The following is a 20975-nucleotide window of genomic DNA, read 5'->3' as shown; positions in this document are numbered from 1 at the left end:
CGGAAGAAGAGGTACTGAATGTGCCTATTCAGATCAGACACTGTAAAGGTGCAGTGTCTTGTATTTTTTTCTTGCGCCACAGTATTATCTGTTACTATTTTGCTGTTCATATTTTGTGTTAAATATTTTTTTCTCTCACGCTCGTTTGGGTAACTGCAGTGTTCATGCTGTTTCAAAATTTACAAGTGTTGGTAAAGAGTGAATCTGTGAGCACTAAGTTGCAGTAGCTGAGTTATTTTGATTTTATTTGTATTCTCAAAACTGCCCAAAATACTTTGATACAAGTAGTTATTGTCAGCTTACTGATCACAGCATGGAAACCAGATGTGGTAAGGAGCATAAGAAATTTCTTCTGTGTATGTTTTATTTTGAGGAGCCTAGGTAAGTAAAAAAGATGTAGAAAATTACTTGCAGGAGAAAAATCAAATGGACCATATTTAATAAACATAGTTTAATGATTACAGGCCATTTTTACTCAGTAAACATACTGCTCAATTGAAAGTACATATTCTGTATAGTATAAAATAAGGTAATAGAAAACTGTTGAGTATTTTTGTGTTTGATGAAGAATTTACTGGAAGAAATTAGTAATCTTAAGCTTTAGTCATTGATCTCCAAATAACTCCAACCAAATAGGTAAATATATTATCATATTTACGTTACAGTGATAAAAGGACTGCTTTTTCAAGGTGTTGATTTGTGCTTGGGCAGCAATTCAAGTATGCTGCTTTGTTTCATTATGCTCCTGTTCTGTTACAGACACGTGGTTTGTAGCTTATGTCTGAAGTCACATTTTTCTCTCTTTTTTTTTCCTGCACTACAGAATTCACAGAGACATTAAGTAATGTACTCAGTGTGAAAAGCGTGTTTTTTTATGTGAAAAGGTTGCAGCTGGTGTTATTGCAGGTAATACTGAGGAGCAGATAAAATGAATATCTACAGATATTTTTCTCTGATTCTGTCCTTATCTCACCTTTCAGTCATTTTGTTCTTAATGTTGGCCAGTTTGAATTTCTACTCCCTACGCAGTGATATTCCCATCCCGTGCTGTTTTTAGGGAAGCCTCTGTATGTCTTCTCAAAGTCCCACGAGAAGCAGTTGGTGATACATAAAGCTGCAACCTTTGAAATGAAGCTCTGAAGGCTTTTCTTGCCGTGTTTCAGGAGAAATAAAAGCAGCTTGTGCATGCGTCTGTGCATATATATATATGCACATATATATATATATATATATGCACTTATATATATATATACTTAGCTGTATGCAAGAGTGTGTGATAGGAATCAGGGAGTGCACAGAGACTTAGTGCTCTGCAGGAAGCAAAAAGGTTCACAGTGAAAGGAGTTCCGTCTGAGCCATGTTGGAAGTATGGGAATACCAAGAGCTTTACTGAGGCGCTGTAAAAAAGCTGCTGTTGGAATTGCTTGAATCTGTGTCACCCACTCTTAAAATGTGTAATTTCCCTTTTATTTCTGTATTGTGTTAACAGCAGCAGGAGAAGCAGCTGGCATTTTTGTGGCTTTGTATCCCTCACCATTACCCCCATAACATGTCTAACTGAAGCATTTCTGGTAAATTATAAATGAGGAAGCAGAGCATGGTGGCTAGCATTCTTACATGAATTGAAAATTGGGAGGAACCACTGTCTTTGAGGAATTGTTTCCTGTTTTTAAGCAGAAGAAGCTCTTTGCTAGTGCCATTAGCTGGTTTGGTATTGTCTTTTGTCTCCAGTTTCTCACATCAGAGAGTCTTTAAAAGCTCTTGCATATCAAAATGTGAGAAAAAGTCTATCAACACAGGCGCTGAAGTAATGCAACCCGACAAATGCTCCTCTTCAGAGTAGTGATGTTTTTAAGTCAATGCTGAAGATGTTGTAAAACTGTGGTAAATAAAAAAAAGTGTGACATATGAATCCCAATAATCCCACCATTTATTTATTTTCTTAAAAGACCATTAGGGAGGCATATATTCACTATATAAAATTTATTGGAGTTGTAGATTATAATTTACTGACACTGACCTTTCAGAAGTTAATGACAATTCTACATCAGTAAATAGGGTTTAAAAAATTTCCGAAGTATACTAGAACAATTCCTATGAAGTTGTCCTGTGAGGGCATGTATGCCCTCACATGTATAAAAGAAACTAGATATCTTAGGCTATTTGGTAAAATATGGTCTTTGAAGTTAACCCTCTTTGGGGGTAAGTATTACTACTTCTATTTATAAGCTCATCTATATTTGTGATTTATAATTTTTGACAGGCTGTTGTCAGTGAGGTTTCTTGTATTATTAGACAATTTATGGAAAGGTTCAAGGTGCAGAGGGGAGAAATTAAGCTTTTGGTTGTGCTTGCTGGTTTAAAAGGTGGATTTCTACTTGTTTGTACGAGGGCTGCCTCCTGTTTTATTATTTTGGCCCACAGTTCTAGAGGCACATGGTGGTATGGCAGTAGTGGTTGAACCTTCCTGCATCTGACGTCATGGGCCAACGCAATAGAATTGGTGGCATTACTATCAGAGCAGCCCTTGTCATATTTCCTTGAGGTTGAAGATGTGCTTCAAGTAATGGTAAAATAAGGGAGTCTTCTTGCATGATTATTGAATGACTCTGCCATCAGAAATGTGTCACTTTCCAGAAGTAAACTGTTCCTGCACAGTCCTCCTTTTGTCCTTTTTGTTGCCTGTCTGATGTGATGTTTTAGTTTCTATGTGCATATACAGAAGGCAGTATTATGCTTTAGAAGACTTACAAGTTGTGAAAGACGTTTGCATAAAAGATCCCAACAAGGCATTCAGCCAATTCTGGTTCTGTTTTTACTTGTACACGTTGTTCCATTTCATTAGATTAAACTGTATGGTAAGCAGTTCACAACATTATATACATTGTCTTCAATACAGTAAAGTAATACAAGGTTTCAGAGATTTCCTGGCAACTTATTTGCTTTTGACTTGCACCATCATTTCAAATTCTGGACTCTCTACATTGGTTAACTATGAAGTCTTGAGGGAAAATATTATTTCTTGAAAGAGTTTTGATTTAGCAGAAATTACATGTACTTTTGTACAAGCTTGAACAGTTTTCTGAAATGTGGGGAATAGCTGTTATTGTCTCATGGCTATTTTAAAGTAAAATTTAAGCTTGTAACATCCTTCAAAATGCTTAAATAGCCTTGTTAAAGAGAGAATTTTTACTTCAGTTTCCGTCATGTAAAAGATACAGGGGTCTTAGGAGGCTTGTATGTGTAGAGTAAGGTAGTTTGTAGAGATGTTGCCTGTACTCTAAATTGTCTTTTCTACAGTCACTTCCAAAAAGACATGATTGAAGGGATGAGCAGGGTGCTTCATTCGTGTTTACTCTACAAAGAGCAGTTCTCACATTCTTAGTGTGTTTGTGCAAAATTTAATTTTCCTTGCATTTCTTGAGTGTACCCTGCAGATTCATATCTATAGGGAGTTCTTTATGTGTGGACTCTGGGGAGTTACCTTTCTAATAATAAAGACCCTATGTATGCTAAATCCTTTTGGCACACTTTATTTTCTTTTAGTTCTCAGTGTGGAGCATGTAAAGGGAGGGGAAGTACAAGCACACATAAAAGCCTTCTATAAAAATAACACTAGATAAAGTTTGTTTCTCAGGTACTCATTAATCTCTGAGCAATTTCTAGAGTGACAGGGTTGAGGAAATGACTGTCTGTATGTGCAACAGTCTGTATGAAGTCCCAAGACTTTACTGCCAGGAATGTGAAGACTCAGTGTCACCACAACATAATTTCTGCTATATGCTTTTTCTGATTCTTCTCTGACATTATTTTACATGAGACAGCTGGGTTCAGCAGTCTGATTTATTACGCCAATTAGCTTATTTCCCAGTGTAAAAGAGACTGCATCCATATCTTTTCTAACGAGTTAAGCCACAACTTTTTACTTAGGACTGTCTTTGGTATGAAGCCATGAAAAACCTGTGCCATCTTATAATTCCAACATGAAAATGTAGCTCATCCCAAGAAGATTGGTTTTGCTCTGCCATGTTTGCTTCTTCTTTTTAAATATCAGCCACACTTCATCCTTGCTGACAGTTAAAGACAAGATGAATCTCTCTACTTAGACTGTAGTATATGCAGATATCTTAAGATTTTGTCACAGTTTTGGAATGAAGTGGTTACTTAAAGTGGTTTATTTGTGTAAATGATTATGACAGTTTTTATTCTTACGCTGTTTTCCTTAATTGTATTTCTTTCATCCCAGCTTGCTCTGCTGTGCTTCACTTCTTCATCAGTGCAGTCAGATAGCTGCCTCCCATTGCTTCTTGTTGCTTCAGCTCTTCATTTTAGTTTGTGCTGGGACACTGCTTCATGCTCTCAGTCCTGGCTTTCAGTGCCGTACAGTTCCTCACTATTTGCAGTGGTTAATTCATCAGCTTGATGCCATCTCAGTTTCTATACGGCTGCGAATTTTTTCAATGTTTGGGTGACACCACTGCTTTTGGTTAATAGAAATGTTTTTGTGGATTAAAAATACTTGAAGAAAATGTGAAAACACGACATTTGATTTATACTTCTGAAGATCATGGCCAAAATTCTTTCTTTCATCTGAAGTATTAGAAGAAAGCCAGAAAGCTATAAGATTTGATGAACAGTACCTTTGTGGTCACAGAAGCTCAGAGCTGTCATGCTCGGCGTTCATTCAACTAAGAAGGAGGTTGTATTCTTTGGCACTGTGTTGTAGGTGCCACATCGAGATGACAGTCAGTATGTGTCATTTAGGGGAAGTCTAGGTTCTGCCTCTCCTGCACTCTGAGGCTTGACATCGTGTGCACTTTGAACATAGAAGGAAAGCCTGCATTAGATGACAAACGAAATGACTTGCTCATACTTCCTTCACAGCAGTTTATAAGCACTTGCAGTATGTTATTAAATCTGAGCTAAATTACGATTTCAGAAAGGCTATCCTCCCTCTTTTTAAAACAATAATTGGAAGTGTTTTGCTCATTATCCTATCTATTTTCCTTTTTGGATAGATATTAATGAATGCAGCATCATCCCAGGAGTCTGTGAAGGTGGTGAATGTTCTAACACAGTGGGAAGTTATTTCTGCCTCTGCCCCCGGGGATATGTCTCATCTACAGATGGCTCCCGCTGTATCGGTAGGTGTTCCATCCTGTAGACTTGAAGAACTCTTAAGATTATTGAGGCAATTGATAGACAGCAGGAGAACTTCTATCCCAGCCATCTAGCATTTTCCCCAGTACCTTGATGTCCTTACTCACTAGCATTGCTCTTTTCCGACAGCTTACAATGCATAATGTTATCCTCCTCTGATGATTGCCACAGCAGCAATCATTATCAGTGTTCTTGATTACTCTATGTCACTGTAGACAGGGAACTCCTGCCAGGGATCTGGGTTTGGGTCTAGGACTTCAGAGACCAGCGTAAGGCATTAAATAGAGTGTGCTGAGTTGTCACTAATTTGGCTAGCAAGCCAAATATTAACTTTCATTAGACTGCAGCCTTTGCAAAGCAATTTATTTGAAAAATCTGCTTCAATATTTATAAGATGTATGCTTATTTTCTCAGGTGGTAATGCATTTTGTGGATCTTCTTACTAGGTTTCTTTTATACAGCTGCACGTGTCGAATATATGGTATAAACTATACTGGTGAATTAATGAAAAATACATGTACAATAATGTTGTATTTTCTAGGTCTCATGTGGCTGTTCTTATTTTGGATATCTCAGAGCAGTTTGTCCTCACATTGGGAAAGGGATGGTAATTCCAAAGGGAGTTCTGAATTGCAGATATGGGGAGTAAGCCAGCAGCGGCACAAGACCTGCAAGGGATTTCACATGAATAATTTTTTGCATGATATAGTCAGTTTTTATATCAAGGCTCATCTGAGGAATGCCAGGCTTTGAATGTATTGTGCCTGGTCTGAGGAGTACTAAGATCCTATGATTTCCAAGGTGATCAAAATTTTGATGGATTTTGGCGTATTTTTACAATCCAGTTTTTAAAATAAGCTTCCAAAGCCAGTTGTACACAGAGTGCATATCATAATCTGTTAAGACAGGCTCTTGTGTCAAACTTCTTCCTTTAAATAAGTGAACATTTGTCTGGAAGTTCCTGTTCTGGAACTGTTCTGGAGAGTACTGGATAAATTAGTGCTCAAAAGAAAAGTGAGGAATGTAATCATTAATACAAATTACTTCATTTTCACCAGTTTGAGATAAATACTTGCTTTTAACGAAAATGTCAGAATGTACTTAGTTATTATAATTTATACTACATCCTTCCAACTTAATTAAGCTTTTATCCTATTCAGCATTCACAGTATGACAGTAAATGATAGAGGATGTGTCCTTGAAAGAAGTAAGACATAAAAGACATATTTATACGAGTATTTCTCATGGGGAAATACTGAAAATACAGTTGTGCATTTAGTCTGCCTTTAACATATACATAGTTTCAGTTGAAACTAATCATGATTGAAAATGATCAAAAGGAAATAAAAGTGCTTAGAGTTATTTCTATAACTATAAATTGGAACTTTAATTCATGCAAGCAGGAGCATGTGTCGAAACAAATCCTTAGCTTAGTTACCAAGCATACACAGTAATTGTTTTATACTCTCTGATTAGTAGTTGGACACTTGAAGCGGTCATTAAATCTCATACTAACACTGAAAATGCTGTGTGAATGTTAGATTTTTAAGAGAAGACTGGATGACATTTATTCATTCAGATGTATCTACACATAAGAAAAAATAATTTCATAGATATTCTGATGTCACAGTTGTTATGTTGTCTTAATTTTTGTCACACTGGGCTTTTCAGAGTTGTATCTAGTGTCTATTTGTATTTGTATCAGCCATGTTTCCTGTTAGCTTGAACAGACTTTAGGATCTTAAATGTACTGTTTATACACTGAGAGCATGACTTGAATGAGGCCCTGAAACTGTTAGGCACATTGATGCTTTCAGGCACCTAAGATACTAATAGATACTAGGGTAACTATTATTGCCCCAACTGCAACCTGAGGGAAGGCAGCTGGAGTGGAGGCATCTTGCTGATAGTGCAGGGGAACTGCGGGTCTTTTTCTGGGAGGTGGGATGGCTGTTGCTTTGAAGAAGCTGGTGCAGGCCCTCCTTAGTGCAGGCCCAGCTCCTGCTGTGTGACAGCCACGTTGAGCACTGCAGCATCTTTGTCAACTTTTGAGATCAGAGCAGTGTAATGCTTTATGATTAAAAATGTGTGAGTGAACAGTTCTTTAGTGTGCTGTAAGGAGAAATCTTTGATGCCTCTCCTCACCCAAGCCTTCTGCCGTATTTTGTAGCATTGGGTTCTTTGCTTTACACTCCAGAGTCTATGAAATATTTTGGCCTTTTCTTTTTAAAAGATGAATGAAATCTCCTGATGTTCAACTAAATGTTCAAAATGATTCTTAAACATAGCTTTTGAATGAGGGCCTGTCATTTCAAAAATGCTTATAATTAAGATTTATGTTTTTGACCTTAGCAACTGTTTCTCTTTATTTTATGTAAAGAATTTCCTTCTAAAATCTAGCTTACATCTCTCTTCTTTTAGTTTAAAGCCATTTCTCCTTATCTCTTTATTATCAGACCTTGTAAAAAATCCACTTCTGTTTATAATCTCCCCTCAAGTACTGTAAGGCTGCAGTGAGGTCTCCCTCACTGCCTTCTTTTTTCCAGGCCAGAGAAAAGACCAGTTCTTCCAGCCTGTCTTTGCCGGAGAGGTGCTCCAGCCCTCTGGTTATCATACCGCCTAATTCTTCACAGGGCCTACTTCAACATCCTTCCTTTGCTGGGGGCCTGGTTGCAGTACACCAGATGGAGCCTCACAAGGACAGACTAGAACGGAACAGTGATCTTCTGCCTCATGCATACTGTTTTGTTTTACTGCTTATGTTAATTGTTGGAAAATACTTGAATGAAAGTGAATAGCTGACTTCTGTTCTTCTCGCATGTTTTTTATCTTCAAAAGTTGTTAATTTCAGTGAAATGACTCAAGGGAAAATGTTGCATTATGCTCTTAAGAGCATGATGATGTTCGCACGAGGCTATACTTGGTAGGAGTTTTGCAAAAAGAAATCTCCTGGTTTTGCTTGTTTAAATAAAACCAATGCTAGTTTTCAGTCCTTGTATATATCTGCTTTTTATACCTACTTGATTCTCATAGTGTTTCAAAGTTAGCAGCTTTTTGAAATGAATACGTTAAAATAGAATGAGTTTATTGTTTTCCAGTGACTATGTCTGGGAACCTGCTATAGCCATTCTTTGTCATATTGAAGCTGTATTATGAGCAGAGGTAATAAATTGATCAACTAAGTATTTTTCCTTGCAGTAAATTAGTAGAAGTTTGTCATAGTCCAGCAAGTAACATGATTTTCTTCAAGTCATTTGAGTAGCAATTGCATATAAATGTCCTAATCATTTTACTGTGACTGCATTGAAATATATACTTTTCTTCCATTTTTGATTGTTGAGTAGCAGAGCAGGCTGTGATATAAAATATTTAGTCGCTGATAGTCTCTTTTTTCAAATTTTATTATTGGCTTAGCCTTGTTCTTTTACAAGCTGTGTATCAGTGATGCTGTTCAGTAGGTAATACCTGTAGTGAATAAGGATAGATGTGGTTGGGACTACAGTAACAGTCACAGAATGGTTGAAATTGTCAGGGACCTCTGAGTCCATGCAATCCAATCCCAGACCCAACAAGGGCACCCAGAACAGGGTGCCTGGTCCTGTGGCCAGGTGACTTTGGAATATCACTATGGAGGAGACCCCACAGTCTTTGGGCAGCTTTTCCCAGGGCTCTCTCCCCCACATAGTTAAAGCATGTTTTCTGATGTTCAGACAAAACCTGCTGTGTTTAAGTCTGTGCCTGTTGTTGCTTGCCCTATTGAAACCAAGAAAAGGGAAGGACTGGTAAAGGAGAATGAGTAATTATTGAGGTCCTTATGTCCTGTATACATTGGGATCTTGGCTGGGATCTGAATCTGAAGAACGTGCTATTTGCTTTCTTCTAAAAACTCACCTAACAAAGTCTGAAATAATTGTGTGTAATACCCATAGGATTTCTGTTCTTTCCCAAAACTTCTGTACTGAGTGTTGACGATGCTAATATAAAAAGTGTACCTTTCCACAAAATAATTTCTGAAAGAAATTGAGTACTTGTCATGACCAGAAGGAAAGATGAGTTTGACAACTAGATGTTAGATTAATGCAATTCTAGTATCACCCAAACTAAAAGAACATGAAGTAAATTAAATATAGAATGGATTGGTACTGATCATCTCAGATACTTATTGGATGTTTTGCTTTGTTTTTAGATACAACATTTCAAACATTTTAGTGCTTATATGAATTGAATAAGGGAAAGTAGCTTTGAGAGTTCACGTTACTATTTTTTGTTGTTTTTTTTTTTTTTTTTAAATTGGCTTCCAGATCAGAGGACAAGTACATGTTTCTCCAACCTAGTGAATGGCCGCTGTGCCCAGGAACTTCCTGGTAGATTCACCAAAAGGCAGTGCTGCTGTGAGTCTGGCCGGTGCTGGGCCATTGGATCTGTTCCAGAGATGTGTCCTGTTAGAGGATCTGGTGAGTGGTCTGGTGGGGGTTTTTTGTTGTTTTGTTTTGTTTTCTCCTTGCTGTCCCTTCTACTTTAGCTGGAGATCATTTTAAACTACTTGAAAATGTAGGCTAAAAAGAAAGAGATTTAGATTATTACTCATTCTTGTGTTTTTAATAATGATATTTCCATCTGTGAGCAATTTTTTTCTGGTCCTTTATTGTTTGGGACTAGTTTCTTTAACGTCCTTTTGTTGACATTGGAAATAGTTCTCGGGAAATGGGGAAGATTTTGTGGTCAAGCTCAAAGAGGAAATGGCTCTGAGGGTCCATAGTTCATTTCGATTTAAAGGAACAGCTGCTCTCTCTTTTCATAAAATTTCACGTTACTTTGAACTAGGAATGCATCAGTATTTCATTTATTCTTTCAACTCTATACTCACAGAACAATATTCCTCATCCCTCATGAAATGTGTTTCCAGTTTATCTGTATCAAAATCTCTGAGGTATCAGGGAGTTATTGTTGTTGGAAACATCAACAAAACGGTTTAAACGTACGGTTTTAAATTAAGATATTTCATTTTATTATTCTTAGTGACCTCCCTCAAATAACACCTGTCACAACTGTGGAATTCCCTTGAGATTAGAAATGGGAGAGGGAACACATAACAGTAAAGACAGTGAGGTTGCTGCAGTGCGCAAAGATCTGTATCTTCCTAATAAGCTGACTTAGAAGAACTCATTTACTTTACGCCTCTTTTCGTGTTCCTCTTCAATAGATGAACACCGCAGGCTTTGTGTGGATGGTGTGCCTGCTGGAGGTGGCTCCAGAGGTGGTGGTGGAACTGGAGGAAATGGATTCCTTCCAGGTGGCAATGGCAATGGCTACAGCCCAGGAGGAGCAGGATTCATTCCTATCCCTGGAAATAATGGTTTCTCCCCAGGCGTAGGTGGAGCAGGAGTAGGAACGGGTGGTCAGACCCCCACTGGGAATGGCCCAATAATAACAGGGCTAAGTAAGTATTTGTGTTGTTATTACTTTCTAATCTCTTTTTTGATTCTTTCAATTTTTTTTCCTGTTCTTCTGCTTTGTATTTATTCTGAAAATGGCATTGTGTTCTTTACACATGTTCTTAGCATGCCTTTGCATTCAGCCACATACAGGAGACTTCAAATCACATATTAGAGGGCTAGGGAGTCCTTTTTCTGACAGGAGTTCAGATGTATGGATTTGTTTTCTTTGCTTCACTTAGAGAGTCCTTCAGCCTATAGCCATCTTTTGGCTTTGTGTTTACAAGTTGTTTTCACTTACCACATGACTTATCATGACTAAGTTTTGTGTTTATCACAGTCTCCTGGTGGTAAGAGCTTTACATTGATTTATCTATTAACTCTATGCCAGTTTATTTAGTCATATACAGCTCATATGTTGGCTTCCCAATTCACCATGAAGATTTGGATTTTCCAGTTGTGCTGGTGCCTGCTGATCCGTCTTTGTCAGCACTAATAAATTACAAAGTACTTCCAAAATACTTAGCACTTAAAATAAATTATTCTCTTTCATTGTTTTCCCAAACGTAGAACTCACCCATTCTGCAAGAACACTTTCTTGACTGAAAGCCCAAAGTGAACTCTCATATATGTAAAGTTTACTTGTACTTGAAAATACAAATGTTTGACTTGTGTTCTGCTGTTTATTTTTCATATTAGCAATACTCAATCAGACAATAGACATTTGTAAGCATCATCCAAACCTTTGTTTAAATGGACGTTGTATACCAACCATCTCTAGTTACCGTTGTGAGTGCAATATGGGGTATAAGCAGGATGCAAATGGTGATTGTATTGGTAAGTAAAAATTTCTTAGATCTGTTACTGTCTTTTTTACTTTCTAGTGTTTCCTAGATAAGGTGAAAATGCAGAATCAGAGAATCACAAAAAATTGTAGTTACTAGAGTCGTTAAAATAATGTTGTAATCCAAGGCCATCAACTAAAAGCTGGGAATTATTGCAGCTCTGAATTGCATGTTTTCCTTTCCTCCTGAATTGCAAACTGAGTACCAGGACTTTTCTGGCTTGGCGTGCTGCCTTCTGGAGAAGTGAAATGGGACAAGAGTTGAATAGTAGTTTACATTGGATGCCCCTGTTTGTTACTGATGTCACTGTTTTCCTTTCCCACGCCAATTTGATATGTCCCCTGGGAGGATGTTGAAGGGATCAGGAACACAGGAAGTGCTCTTCTTAATCATCCCAGTTGGAAACTGGGACCTGAGCAGAAGGAAGAGAATGGAATGTGAATATGTGGCTACATGGATGTCACCACACTAAAGGTTGTGAATGCTAAGATCGTGGATGCATCCTTGGTAGATCAGGCATGTTGACATCACACGGGACATAACTGAACAGGAGAGGCAGTAATACACTGTCAGCAAGCTGACTAGGCTCAGCAGCAGGGTTATAAACTGGATTTGAGAGGGAAAAGAGTTGTGCTACTGAATGGCAAAGGAAGAGCCAGGGGAACACTGGGAACACTGTCACTTGAGGAAACAAACAGGGAAAACTCAGATTTGTCCCAGAGGATTTTGGGAGTTTCCTTCAAGAAAATAATGCTGCTGGTATCCCAGCTGAAGTGGTTGTACACAAGTGCATGCAGCATGGGAAATATGCGGAAGGAGGTGGAAACTGTGGTGCAGTTAGAAAACTGTGACCTAGTTGCTACCACAGAATCATGGAGGGACAGATTTCACAACTGGAATACTACGATTGAGGGCTACAAACTTTCTAAAAGGGATAGGCCCGGCAAGAGGGGTTGGAGGAGTTGCCCTCTGTCCCCTGAGAAACAGCCACAAACAGATTGAGAGAGCTTGTGGGTTGAAATTAGGAAACAAAAAAGATGGTGCTGGGGCTCTACTAGAGGCAGGGGAAGATGGGGCAGGCACAGAACTGAACTTGGCAAGGAATGTAAGAAGGGATTCTGCAGGTACATTGGTTAGAAGACATGTACCTTCCAGAACATTTGTCAGGGCACATGAGGGATGAGCAGGTGATCTGAGACGGCCAGCATGGCTTCACTAAGGGCAGACTGTGCCTGGTAGTCTGGTAGCTTTTTGTGATGGACTGATGGCATTGGTGGACAAAGGAAAGGCCACTGATGTCTTCTGCTTGGACCTTGTGCAAGTTCTTTCATGTGGTCCCACACCACATCCTCATCTCTAAACTGGAGAAATATGCATTTTGAAGTCTCCCAATGCAAGAAGACACGGAGCTGCTGGACTAAGGAAAGTAGTTTAGTACCTTTCTCTCAGTTTTTTTGTGTACTTGGAGAGTGTTAAGGTTCATCTTCTAAATTGTCATCTGTGATATATATAGCAAACCCAACTTTTATCAGCTTTTTTCTCTTTGGCAAAAGTTTTATAGAACACTTATCTGGCTGAGAAATACTGGGGATTTATTCTCCTGCTACATTCTTGGGCCACAGTAAGTATAAGTGCATTGTAGCTGAGGAGTAGGAATGTTGGTGTAAGTCTGCTTTGCCTGGATATACTTTGTTTCCATTGTGTTTAGAATTCTTGCCATTTGTTGACAGCAGTTAATTTTGTGTCACTGTAATCAGTTATCTCCAGACTGTGGTGAGCCTTGACTCTTGGGAAACTATTTTGGAAGGCTCTAAGTATCTCCTGAAAGCTGGCATACTTAAATAATCTGAACTAATCATTACTAATTATTTTGACTTTTCAGTGGCTTGTAGTTTAAGGAGCTGCTTACATTTGGGAGACCTTGTACGAGATGGTGAACTTTATGAATATTAATCTCGATAACACAGCTTTGTTTCACTGTTACTTTCTAATGGCATTACAGAGAAGTAGTAAGAGTGTATAAGTGCCACATTGAAGTGCTGGTTTGTGAATATTAGTTGCTGTGAATCACGTAAAGTTGTCTCGGAACTTCAGACAAGAAATTGACTGCATGTGTGTATTGATACATATTAACTCATATTAGAGGGTTGCTTCAGTCTAAATTAAGTACTTTTCTCATACTGAAATAACACGACTTGGGGTATTGATAACATTTGAATTTCACCAAGTAAAGTAGGGTTAATGGTACATAAATGATCTCTGCTTCTATGCTGCTCTCTCTGGCTGCCTACTCCCCAAACAGTAAATTAAGAAGCCAGAAGTTATTAAACATTTTTGTTTAAAGAAAAGAAAATCATTATTTCAATGGTATTCTGACAAATCAAGGCTTGGGCTGAAAGGGTCCTTGAAGCCCACCCAGCCCCAGCTGTGGGCAGGGCTGCCCCCCACCAGCTCAGCTGCCCAGGGCCCCATCCAACCTGACCTACAGGTGCCTACAGGGATGGGGCACCACAGCTTCTCTGGGCAGCTGTGCCAGGGCCTCACTGCCCTCTGAGTAATTAATTTCCTTCTAATGATTAACTTAGATCAACCTTCCTTTAGGAAGGTTCCTTCCCCTCTTCTCCTATCACTATGAGACCATGTGAAAAATCAACGTGCTGTTTGCTGATAGGATCTCTTTAAGTACTGGAAATTACATACTGCACTTTGACTTAAACTTGCATTATGCATCTCTCATGATGGAATGTTACCTGATGAAGCTTAAGGACCAGTAGCAGTGCTAAGTGATCTCACACTAAAAGTCATTTTTTCAAATTGGTACATGTTTGTAATACTGCTACATTTAATTAATTTTGTTGATAAAAACCCTATATAAAACTGTAAGTACATTGAAAGTGGCAGTAATCAAATAGCTGTGGTCTGTTGCAATTTGTATTACCAGACAACTAGACTTCTGTGTTTTAAATTTTATAATGGATCTTCACACTCATCACAGTAAGTCTTAAGTGAGTTTTGGAAGTTCCATTTTGTCTCTTCTGACAAGTGTTACAGGTGAAACCCTGAGAAAGGCATATAATTGTGATGTAAGTGATGAAAAAGAAATATTTGTCACTGAAAAGAGGTGTGCAGGGAGATAGAATGAAATGGGCTAAACATCTGTCTCATATGTTTCCTGTTTACAGTGCTTGAATATGCATGTTTGCAATGCAAACTCAAAGCCAACAACTTCTTTATATTAACATATATTTGCTATTTCCCTTTTTTACCAACAGCTTATAAAAATAAGAGGAATTTAAAATGAATGTTTTATGGGAAAATCATCTCACACACAAGGCTTCGCAGGGATTTTCAAAGCTTATGTCAGCTATTTCAAAGAGGAGCATTGCATTCTTGCTGTAGAATTTATAAATTAATTTACAGTGAGGTCCACTTACAACATGAACATTTCTTTAACAGATTAAGCTAACTGGCTTATAATATGCCATAAATGCTAATCTCTGTATGAAAACTAAACAGTATAGAAGAGTGCCTTATCTATTATTTGTAAGTTTCCTCTGTCCTCCCCTATTCTAAAGCAACATAAATATACAGTAAATTCATTTGAATTACAGTGTTTGGCAAGATGTTAATGTGAAAATATGATTTAGACTTTGACATCTTTTTGGTAGCTGAGAACTTTGCTCTGATAGAGCCATGCTCAGATCTCCTTTGTTCCCAAACTGGCTGAGCACTGGGGAAATATACCTACTCAAGACGAGAAGCATCCCAACAAACAGGCACTGTGGAGAAGCCTGAGGGGAGGAAGCTGCTATAACTACACAGACATATTTTTTTTGCAATGTGAAAAGCTGATATGTTTTGTCTTCTAAATTGTATTTAACATTCTGAATTTCTCTTTTCTTTACTTTGCTTCATTCTTGTGGTTTTACTGGAGTGATGCCTATGCAAAAAGGAATAGGCTAAATATGTGTAAAAGAAGGTATTTGATTCTTCCATTTGTTTTACCTCCATTTACTTAACTGTTTACCCCAAACAATCTGGGTATATCTAACCACCAGGAATATTGTGAGCCAGCTCACAAAATCATTGATTTGGGTAGCCCTAGATCTTATTGAGTTGTATATTGATGCCACTGGTTTTAACTGTATACACATTAAATCCTGTGAAGTGTGTGATGTTGTTTATGCTAATTGGCACATGTATAATCTAGCTATTCATATTACAGCACTTTAAAGAAGTATGCATTTATTTAACAGTAAGTGAAAATCATAGAGTCATAGAATGGCCTGTGTTGGAAAAAAATACTTTTTGTGAGTTTAATCTCTAATTCAGTGCTACTATTTTCAAGATATAATGATTTAAGTTTTAAAACTAGAACTGATAAAGGTGGGAGCTTGTGGAGGACTTCAGAAACCATAATGAGGGAGGAACAAACAGTGTGGTTTTGGAGCTAGGAATAACTTTCTCAGTCTAGCGTCACAATTGGTTCACAGAAAGCCATTGGGAATCAAACCTGAGAAGGGCTCTTGAAAGGCAATAAGTTTTCAGAGCCCTGTGTGAGATGGGAGTAATTTCTGATCAGTTATCTAAAATTTAAACTGGTTGAAGTGTATTTCTGGTTATATTACTGGTTGCTCCAAAAAACTGAAAGCTTTTGAAGAGGAAAATAAGGTTCATTCTAGAGAAAAAGTAGGGTAAAAGCAGCACTACTGAAAAGTAAAAACAGGCTAGGACTGAGGTTGCAGTGAAGCTTAAAAAATTGAGATGTCATACACAGAGTGCAGCCTCATTAAGAATCCCTTCTGCTGGTGCGTGGCCGTTCCTCACATTTCTACCATAAACCTGTAATATAGTCTCAGTTTTCAGATGACAGGATCTGCTCTGCATTTTAAATGCCTTCTTTGATTAGTGCTGGTTATATTCTAAAGAACAAGTGGTTATTCAGTTAAAAGAGACTTTGCTGACTAAAGGGTTGCTTTAACCTGGCAACTGTCAGATACTGTGATGCAGTGACACTGTTTCTTGAAAATATCAGGCTAGTTTGCTGTGAGAACTGTGTGTTCTTAGGAAAGTCATGATTTTGTATCATGAACAAGTTTTAAGTTTCAAGATTTGACAGTTTACTGTCTTTTTCACTTAGAAGCTTCTAGGCTTGAAAAATAAGATGTGTACGTGGTGTTTTGACTGATGTTCCCCTGTGCTGCCAACAGATGTTGATGAATGCACGTCCAACCCATGCTCTAATGGAGATTGTGTCAACACACCTGGTTCATATTACTGCAAGTGCCATGCGGGTTTCCAGAGAACTCCTACCAAGCAAGCTTGCATTGGTAAGAAAATTGGCTTCGTGTCTACTGATATTGCAGATGTTCTGTCTCCTGTCAGATTATGTTCAATGTAGTTGCTAGTGCTATTTCAGTAAATTCCAATAGACTTTGTGTTAATTAGAATCCTTGTTCTCGGCTGCCATTTCGCTGATGATGTTATTCCATTATCCTGGAATACCTATTATTTGACAAGTCCATTCTAAACAAGAATTCTACAAAAAATTAGGAAATGGACTATCATTGTGCAAGTGTGCATTTATGTGTGGAAGCAGATGAATGTTTGGACAGGTTTTCAGAGTTTTTAATAAGTTTATTGCACAAGTTTGCAAGATGCTATTTTTTTGTATCTCCAATGGAAAGAGGACGAATTCTTAACTATTTATTATTTTTTTCAAAGTAATATTTAAGCAACACCCCTGCATTTTTCAATGGAATTATCGTCACTATATGCATTTTTATTTTATGGTACCTTTTCCCTGTTTGTTTTTTTTTTCCCCTCCCCCTCAGATATAGATGAGTGCATCCAGAATGGTGTCCTTTGTAAAAATGGCCGATGTGTAAACACTGATGGAAGTTTTCAGTGTATTTGCAATGCTGGATTTGAATTGACTACAGATGGAAAAAACTGTGTGGGTAAGAACTCGTCTTCATATATGGCATGCACTGGTCTGGTGATTTTAGAAATTGTACTTCATAGTGCTCTTTACCTTTTGTGAAATAAGACATGACCTGATGTGAACTTAATCCTCTGTGATCAAATAGACATTGTATGAAACAGTGTGCTTTCAAATAACAGTTGATGTCATTTTTGTTTTCAAAGCTACATCTTAGGAGACACAGGTAGTTCAGTGCCAGCAGTAGCATTTTTGCCTAAAGCTTCACAGTAAGCACTTCCTATATCAGAATTGATGAAGAAATCACTGTTTTTATATTGGCTGTTCTGCATCAAAAAATCTTCCAAGATAAAAAGCAGTTTGCAGCAAGCTTTTAATTAGAACAGGTGATTGAAGCTTTCACATAATAAAGACTGTGCATTGTTATTCCATGCACAGTCTGCTGAAATACACAAAACAACTGATTATGATGGTGTACACATCTGCTGCTGTGCTTCAGTGTAGATTGAAAACTTCAGATGTTTCATCAGTTGAAAGAGTAATTTAATCTTAAAGTGAAGGAGTCTGTCACATCTCTCATGACTGCTTATTCACACTGTGTCGTATTTTGGAGGTGAAGAGGTATAAACAATTCTCTTTGCAATGCTTTGCAGACCATGATGAGTGTACAACTACAAACATGTGTTTAAATGGGATGTGCATAAATGAGGATGGGAGTTTTAAATGCATCTGCAAACCAGGATTTGTTCTGTCTCCAAATGGACGGTACTGTACTGGTATGTACAACTGTGGAGTAACAGTGAGAGAATTTTGACTAAAACAGCATTATTATTATTTCCTGCATTTTCATTCGTGCAAAAAGTGGCAATCTCATCAGATTGATTTGATATCATACTATCACCTTACTAATTTGTTACTGAGGATGTCTTACGCTTCCTGAAAATAGTTCTTTAATTTACATTCTTAAATTTTCTTTTGAAATAACTGAATTATTTAGCACTATTACAAAGTACTGCAACAGATGATAAATTAGGTTGAAACATCTTGGAATCGTTTCAAATGCAGCAAAATATGCAGGCCTTTTATGAAATGGTAGAATTAGTAGAATACAGGAAGTTTAAAATGGTTAAAATGTTTTATTTTGAACATGCTCGAATATTCCTTCTATACCACTATTCTAGCAATTCAAAATTTAGGACACCATATTTGGTAAATAGAGTTAGAATCCTTTTTAAATGAGATTGTGGAAACACTGCATAAAATGGTTTAGGAATAGAGCCTGATTTAGTTTCTGTTCAAGTGAAGTACTGGAAAATGCCTGTTGCAGCTAGTAGAAGTAGGTTTGAGTGTGAGGCGTTTCTAGGAGGTAGAAAATCATGTAAATACATTAGCTTTCTGCCTTGAAGTTGAACTGTTTATATTATTTGTGTTTTTCTTAATGTGCATATATGGCTGGGCTATTCACTTAGAAATTCACAACCATTAAAAATTACTTGAAGTTAAAGTTCACTATCATACAGATATTCTGTGAGTTTCTTTTATCAGAAGATGAACAAAGGGCAACATTTATCACTAATTTTGCTCAATCTGAAGTACCTTGCTGTTCCATAAAGTTTTTTTCTGACATTTTAGTGCACAGCTGGAATTCTGATTACGCAGTATGATTCCTAGCTGAGGTTTTATTAGAAACAAACCTAGCATGTCTCAGTGATTCATCTGCTATCAAACAGACAATAGGTGGTGTTCTAAAAACACTATTTGTAAACCTGCTTAAACAGCAAATATGTTGTTGAATTGTGTTTCCTCCTGATAGACATTGATGAATGTCAGACATCGGGAATTTGCATGAATGGTCATTGTATAAATACTGAAGGATCCTTTCGATGCGAATGTCCACCTGGCTTGGCTGTTGGAGTTGATGGTCGTGTGTGTGTAGGTGAGTGAGACTTTTTTTTTAATTGAAAGGTAAGGGGACTTACGCATTATATGATATCCTTCTGGGACATGTTGTCATCAGCTGTAGAATTAAAATAAACCAAGGAGGTCTTTTTCTTAAATAAAATTGACCTTTTTTGTTTTGCTCTGTTATATGTTTGTTTCCAGGTGTGTACACATGTATATACATTCAGAATTATATTCAGTTGCACAACTTCTACTTCAGTTCACAAAAGGAAGTGTATCTGCTGTGGAGCACTGATATTTTTGCACTCCTGTTTTCTTATCTTTCTCTAATCTGGAAACATTCTCCCCCTACCACAATGTTAAAAAAGATAAAACTTTAGCAAAAGAAGGAGCAAAACCTAGATGAATAGGTTCTGTGAAATCAAATCTTTATTGCTGATTATTAGGAATTCAATCACATAAAGCCAGTGTTAAAAGTCAAGAAGCTTGCATTTCTTTGTGGAATCAGGCTGGTACCACCTCTTGTTTACCTGTTACTCTTCTGATCTTAATAAAAAGCAGTTTCTTAGATTCAGCTGGAATGCAAGTATTTGTTATTTTAAACTAATGAGATTTTTTAGTAAGCAAAACTGTACTAAAAATTGAACCAACAGAAACAAGGATTGTTCTCTGGTCAGGTTGTTTGTTTTCTTCTAGTTTATTAAAGGTTTGGAGAAAAGCAGTCAAAAGATGTAAGAATGAGAAGAAGCTTTGTGTACTGTTTTTAATATAGGAATTTCACTGCATATGACACAGCAGCAAAACCAGATTTGAGTACAAGCTGTTCAGTACCTTTTTCATGGTCCAAGTTGGCCTCATCTTCACCCTTGTCAGTGATACAGCTGCAAAGAATCAGTTCTGTGTTCCCATTTACCTAACATTGCCACAGTTCTAGCAGTGAAATGCTTCACAAATTGGCTGTCACCTGTGAACAATGTTTTATTTCAAAGTGTTTAATTCCACATATCATAGCGTTAGGGTTTACCATAAAAGCTTAAATTTTCAACAGGAAATATCCTTAATATGGGAAAAATCATAAGGCAGAATCATGATTTATTTGGAAAATTCTCTTTAAAAAGATGATGTAATTATTCCAGGTCTAAAATAAAAGAGGAAATTTCCAATAGTGCGTAACAAAGATGTCCTTATACATGACCTTCAGAATGGAATTTCAGAGCCAGTTTGCTGTTCAGAATTTTGTGTGTATGTATATATTTACACATGCTGTGTTAGCTACAGGAATTCTCTGGCTATTCTGTCTTATTTATTACAAGACAACCTGGCTGCTGGAAAAGTATTTGTATTAAGGGCATTTATAATCCGAAAGTTAGTAAGTTACATGGAGCAGCATCCTTCTAGCAGTAATCCTACAAACGTGCTAGGCAATTATTGGAACAATAATGACTTTAAAAATATAGCTATAGTCTCACTTCAAATTTAAGTGTTATTTTACTTTTGAATAGTAACATTGATTCTGATGGGATTATTCATAGAATAAAGGAGTAAAGTGTTCTTTCATTTAACATTAATAAATATTTTAGAGTTAACCACAAAATGTTATTCAAGTTTAGGAAAAAAAAAAAAAGAACAGTAAAGGAGAACAAATGCTTGGAAAAGGAACAGTTAGATAACTACTCAGAGCCAAGATAGTAT

At 37.3% G+C, this 20975-nt stretch overlaps 1 protein-coding gene across 2 annotated transcripts in view; it reads left to right on the top strand.

Moving 5' to 3' along the window:
• Positions 1 to 20975, top strand: part of FBN2 (fibrillin 2) — a 157269-nt gene that overhangs the window by 48000 nt on the left and 88294 nt on the right. For both annotated transcript variants that reach the window (XM_042822846.1, XM_042822847.1), the window contains exons 8-15: positions 5019 to 5144; positions 9462 to 9614; positions 10364 to 10600; positions 11295 to 11432; positions 16651 to 16770; positions 17275 to 17400; positions 18035 to 18157; positions 19195 to 19317. In XM_042822846.1, the coding sequence (XP_042678780.1) occupies positions 5019 to 5144; positions 9462 to 9614; positions 10364 to 10600; positions 11295 to 11432; positions 16651 to 16770; positions 17275 to 17400; positions 18035 to 18157; positions 19195 to 19317 (1146 nt within the window). The remainder of the gene's footprint in view (positions 1 to 5018; positions 5145 to 9461; positions 9615 to 10363; positions 10601 to 11294; positions 11433 to 16650; positions 16771 to 17274; positions 17401 to 18034; positions 18158 to 19194; positions 19318 to 20975) is intronic.

This window comes from Centrocercus urophasianus, unplaced genomic scaffold (assembly GCF_019232065.1).
Source record: "Centrocercus urophasianus isolate 14NV4802_14NV808 unplaced genomic scaffold, USGS_Curo_1.0 seq_21, whole genome shotgun sequence".
NCBI lineage: Eukaryota > Metazoa > Chordata > Aves > Galliformes > Phasianidae > Centrocercus > Centrocercus urophasianus.
The sequence above is the reverse complement of the archived record's forward strand: the minus strand, read 5'-3'. Positions and strand labels throughout refer to the sequence as shown.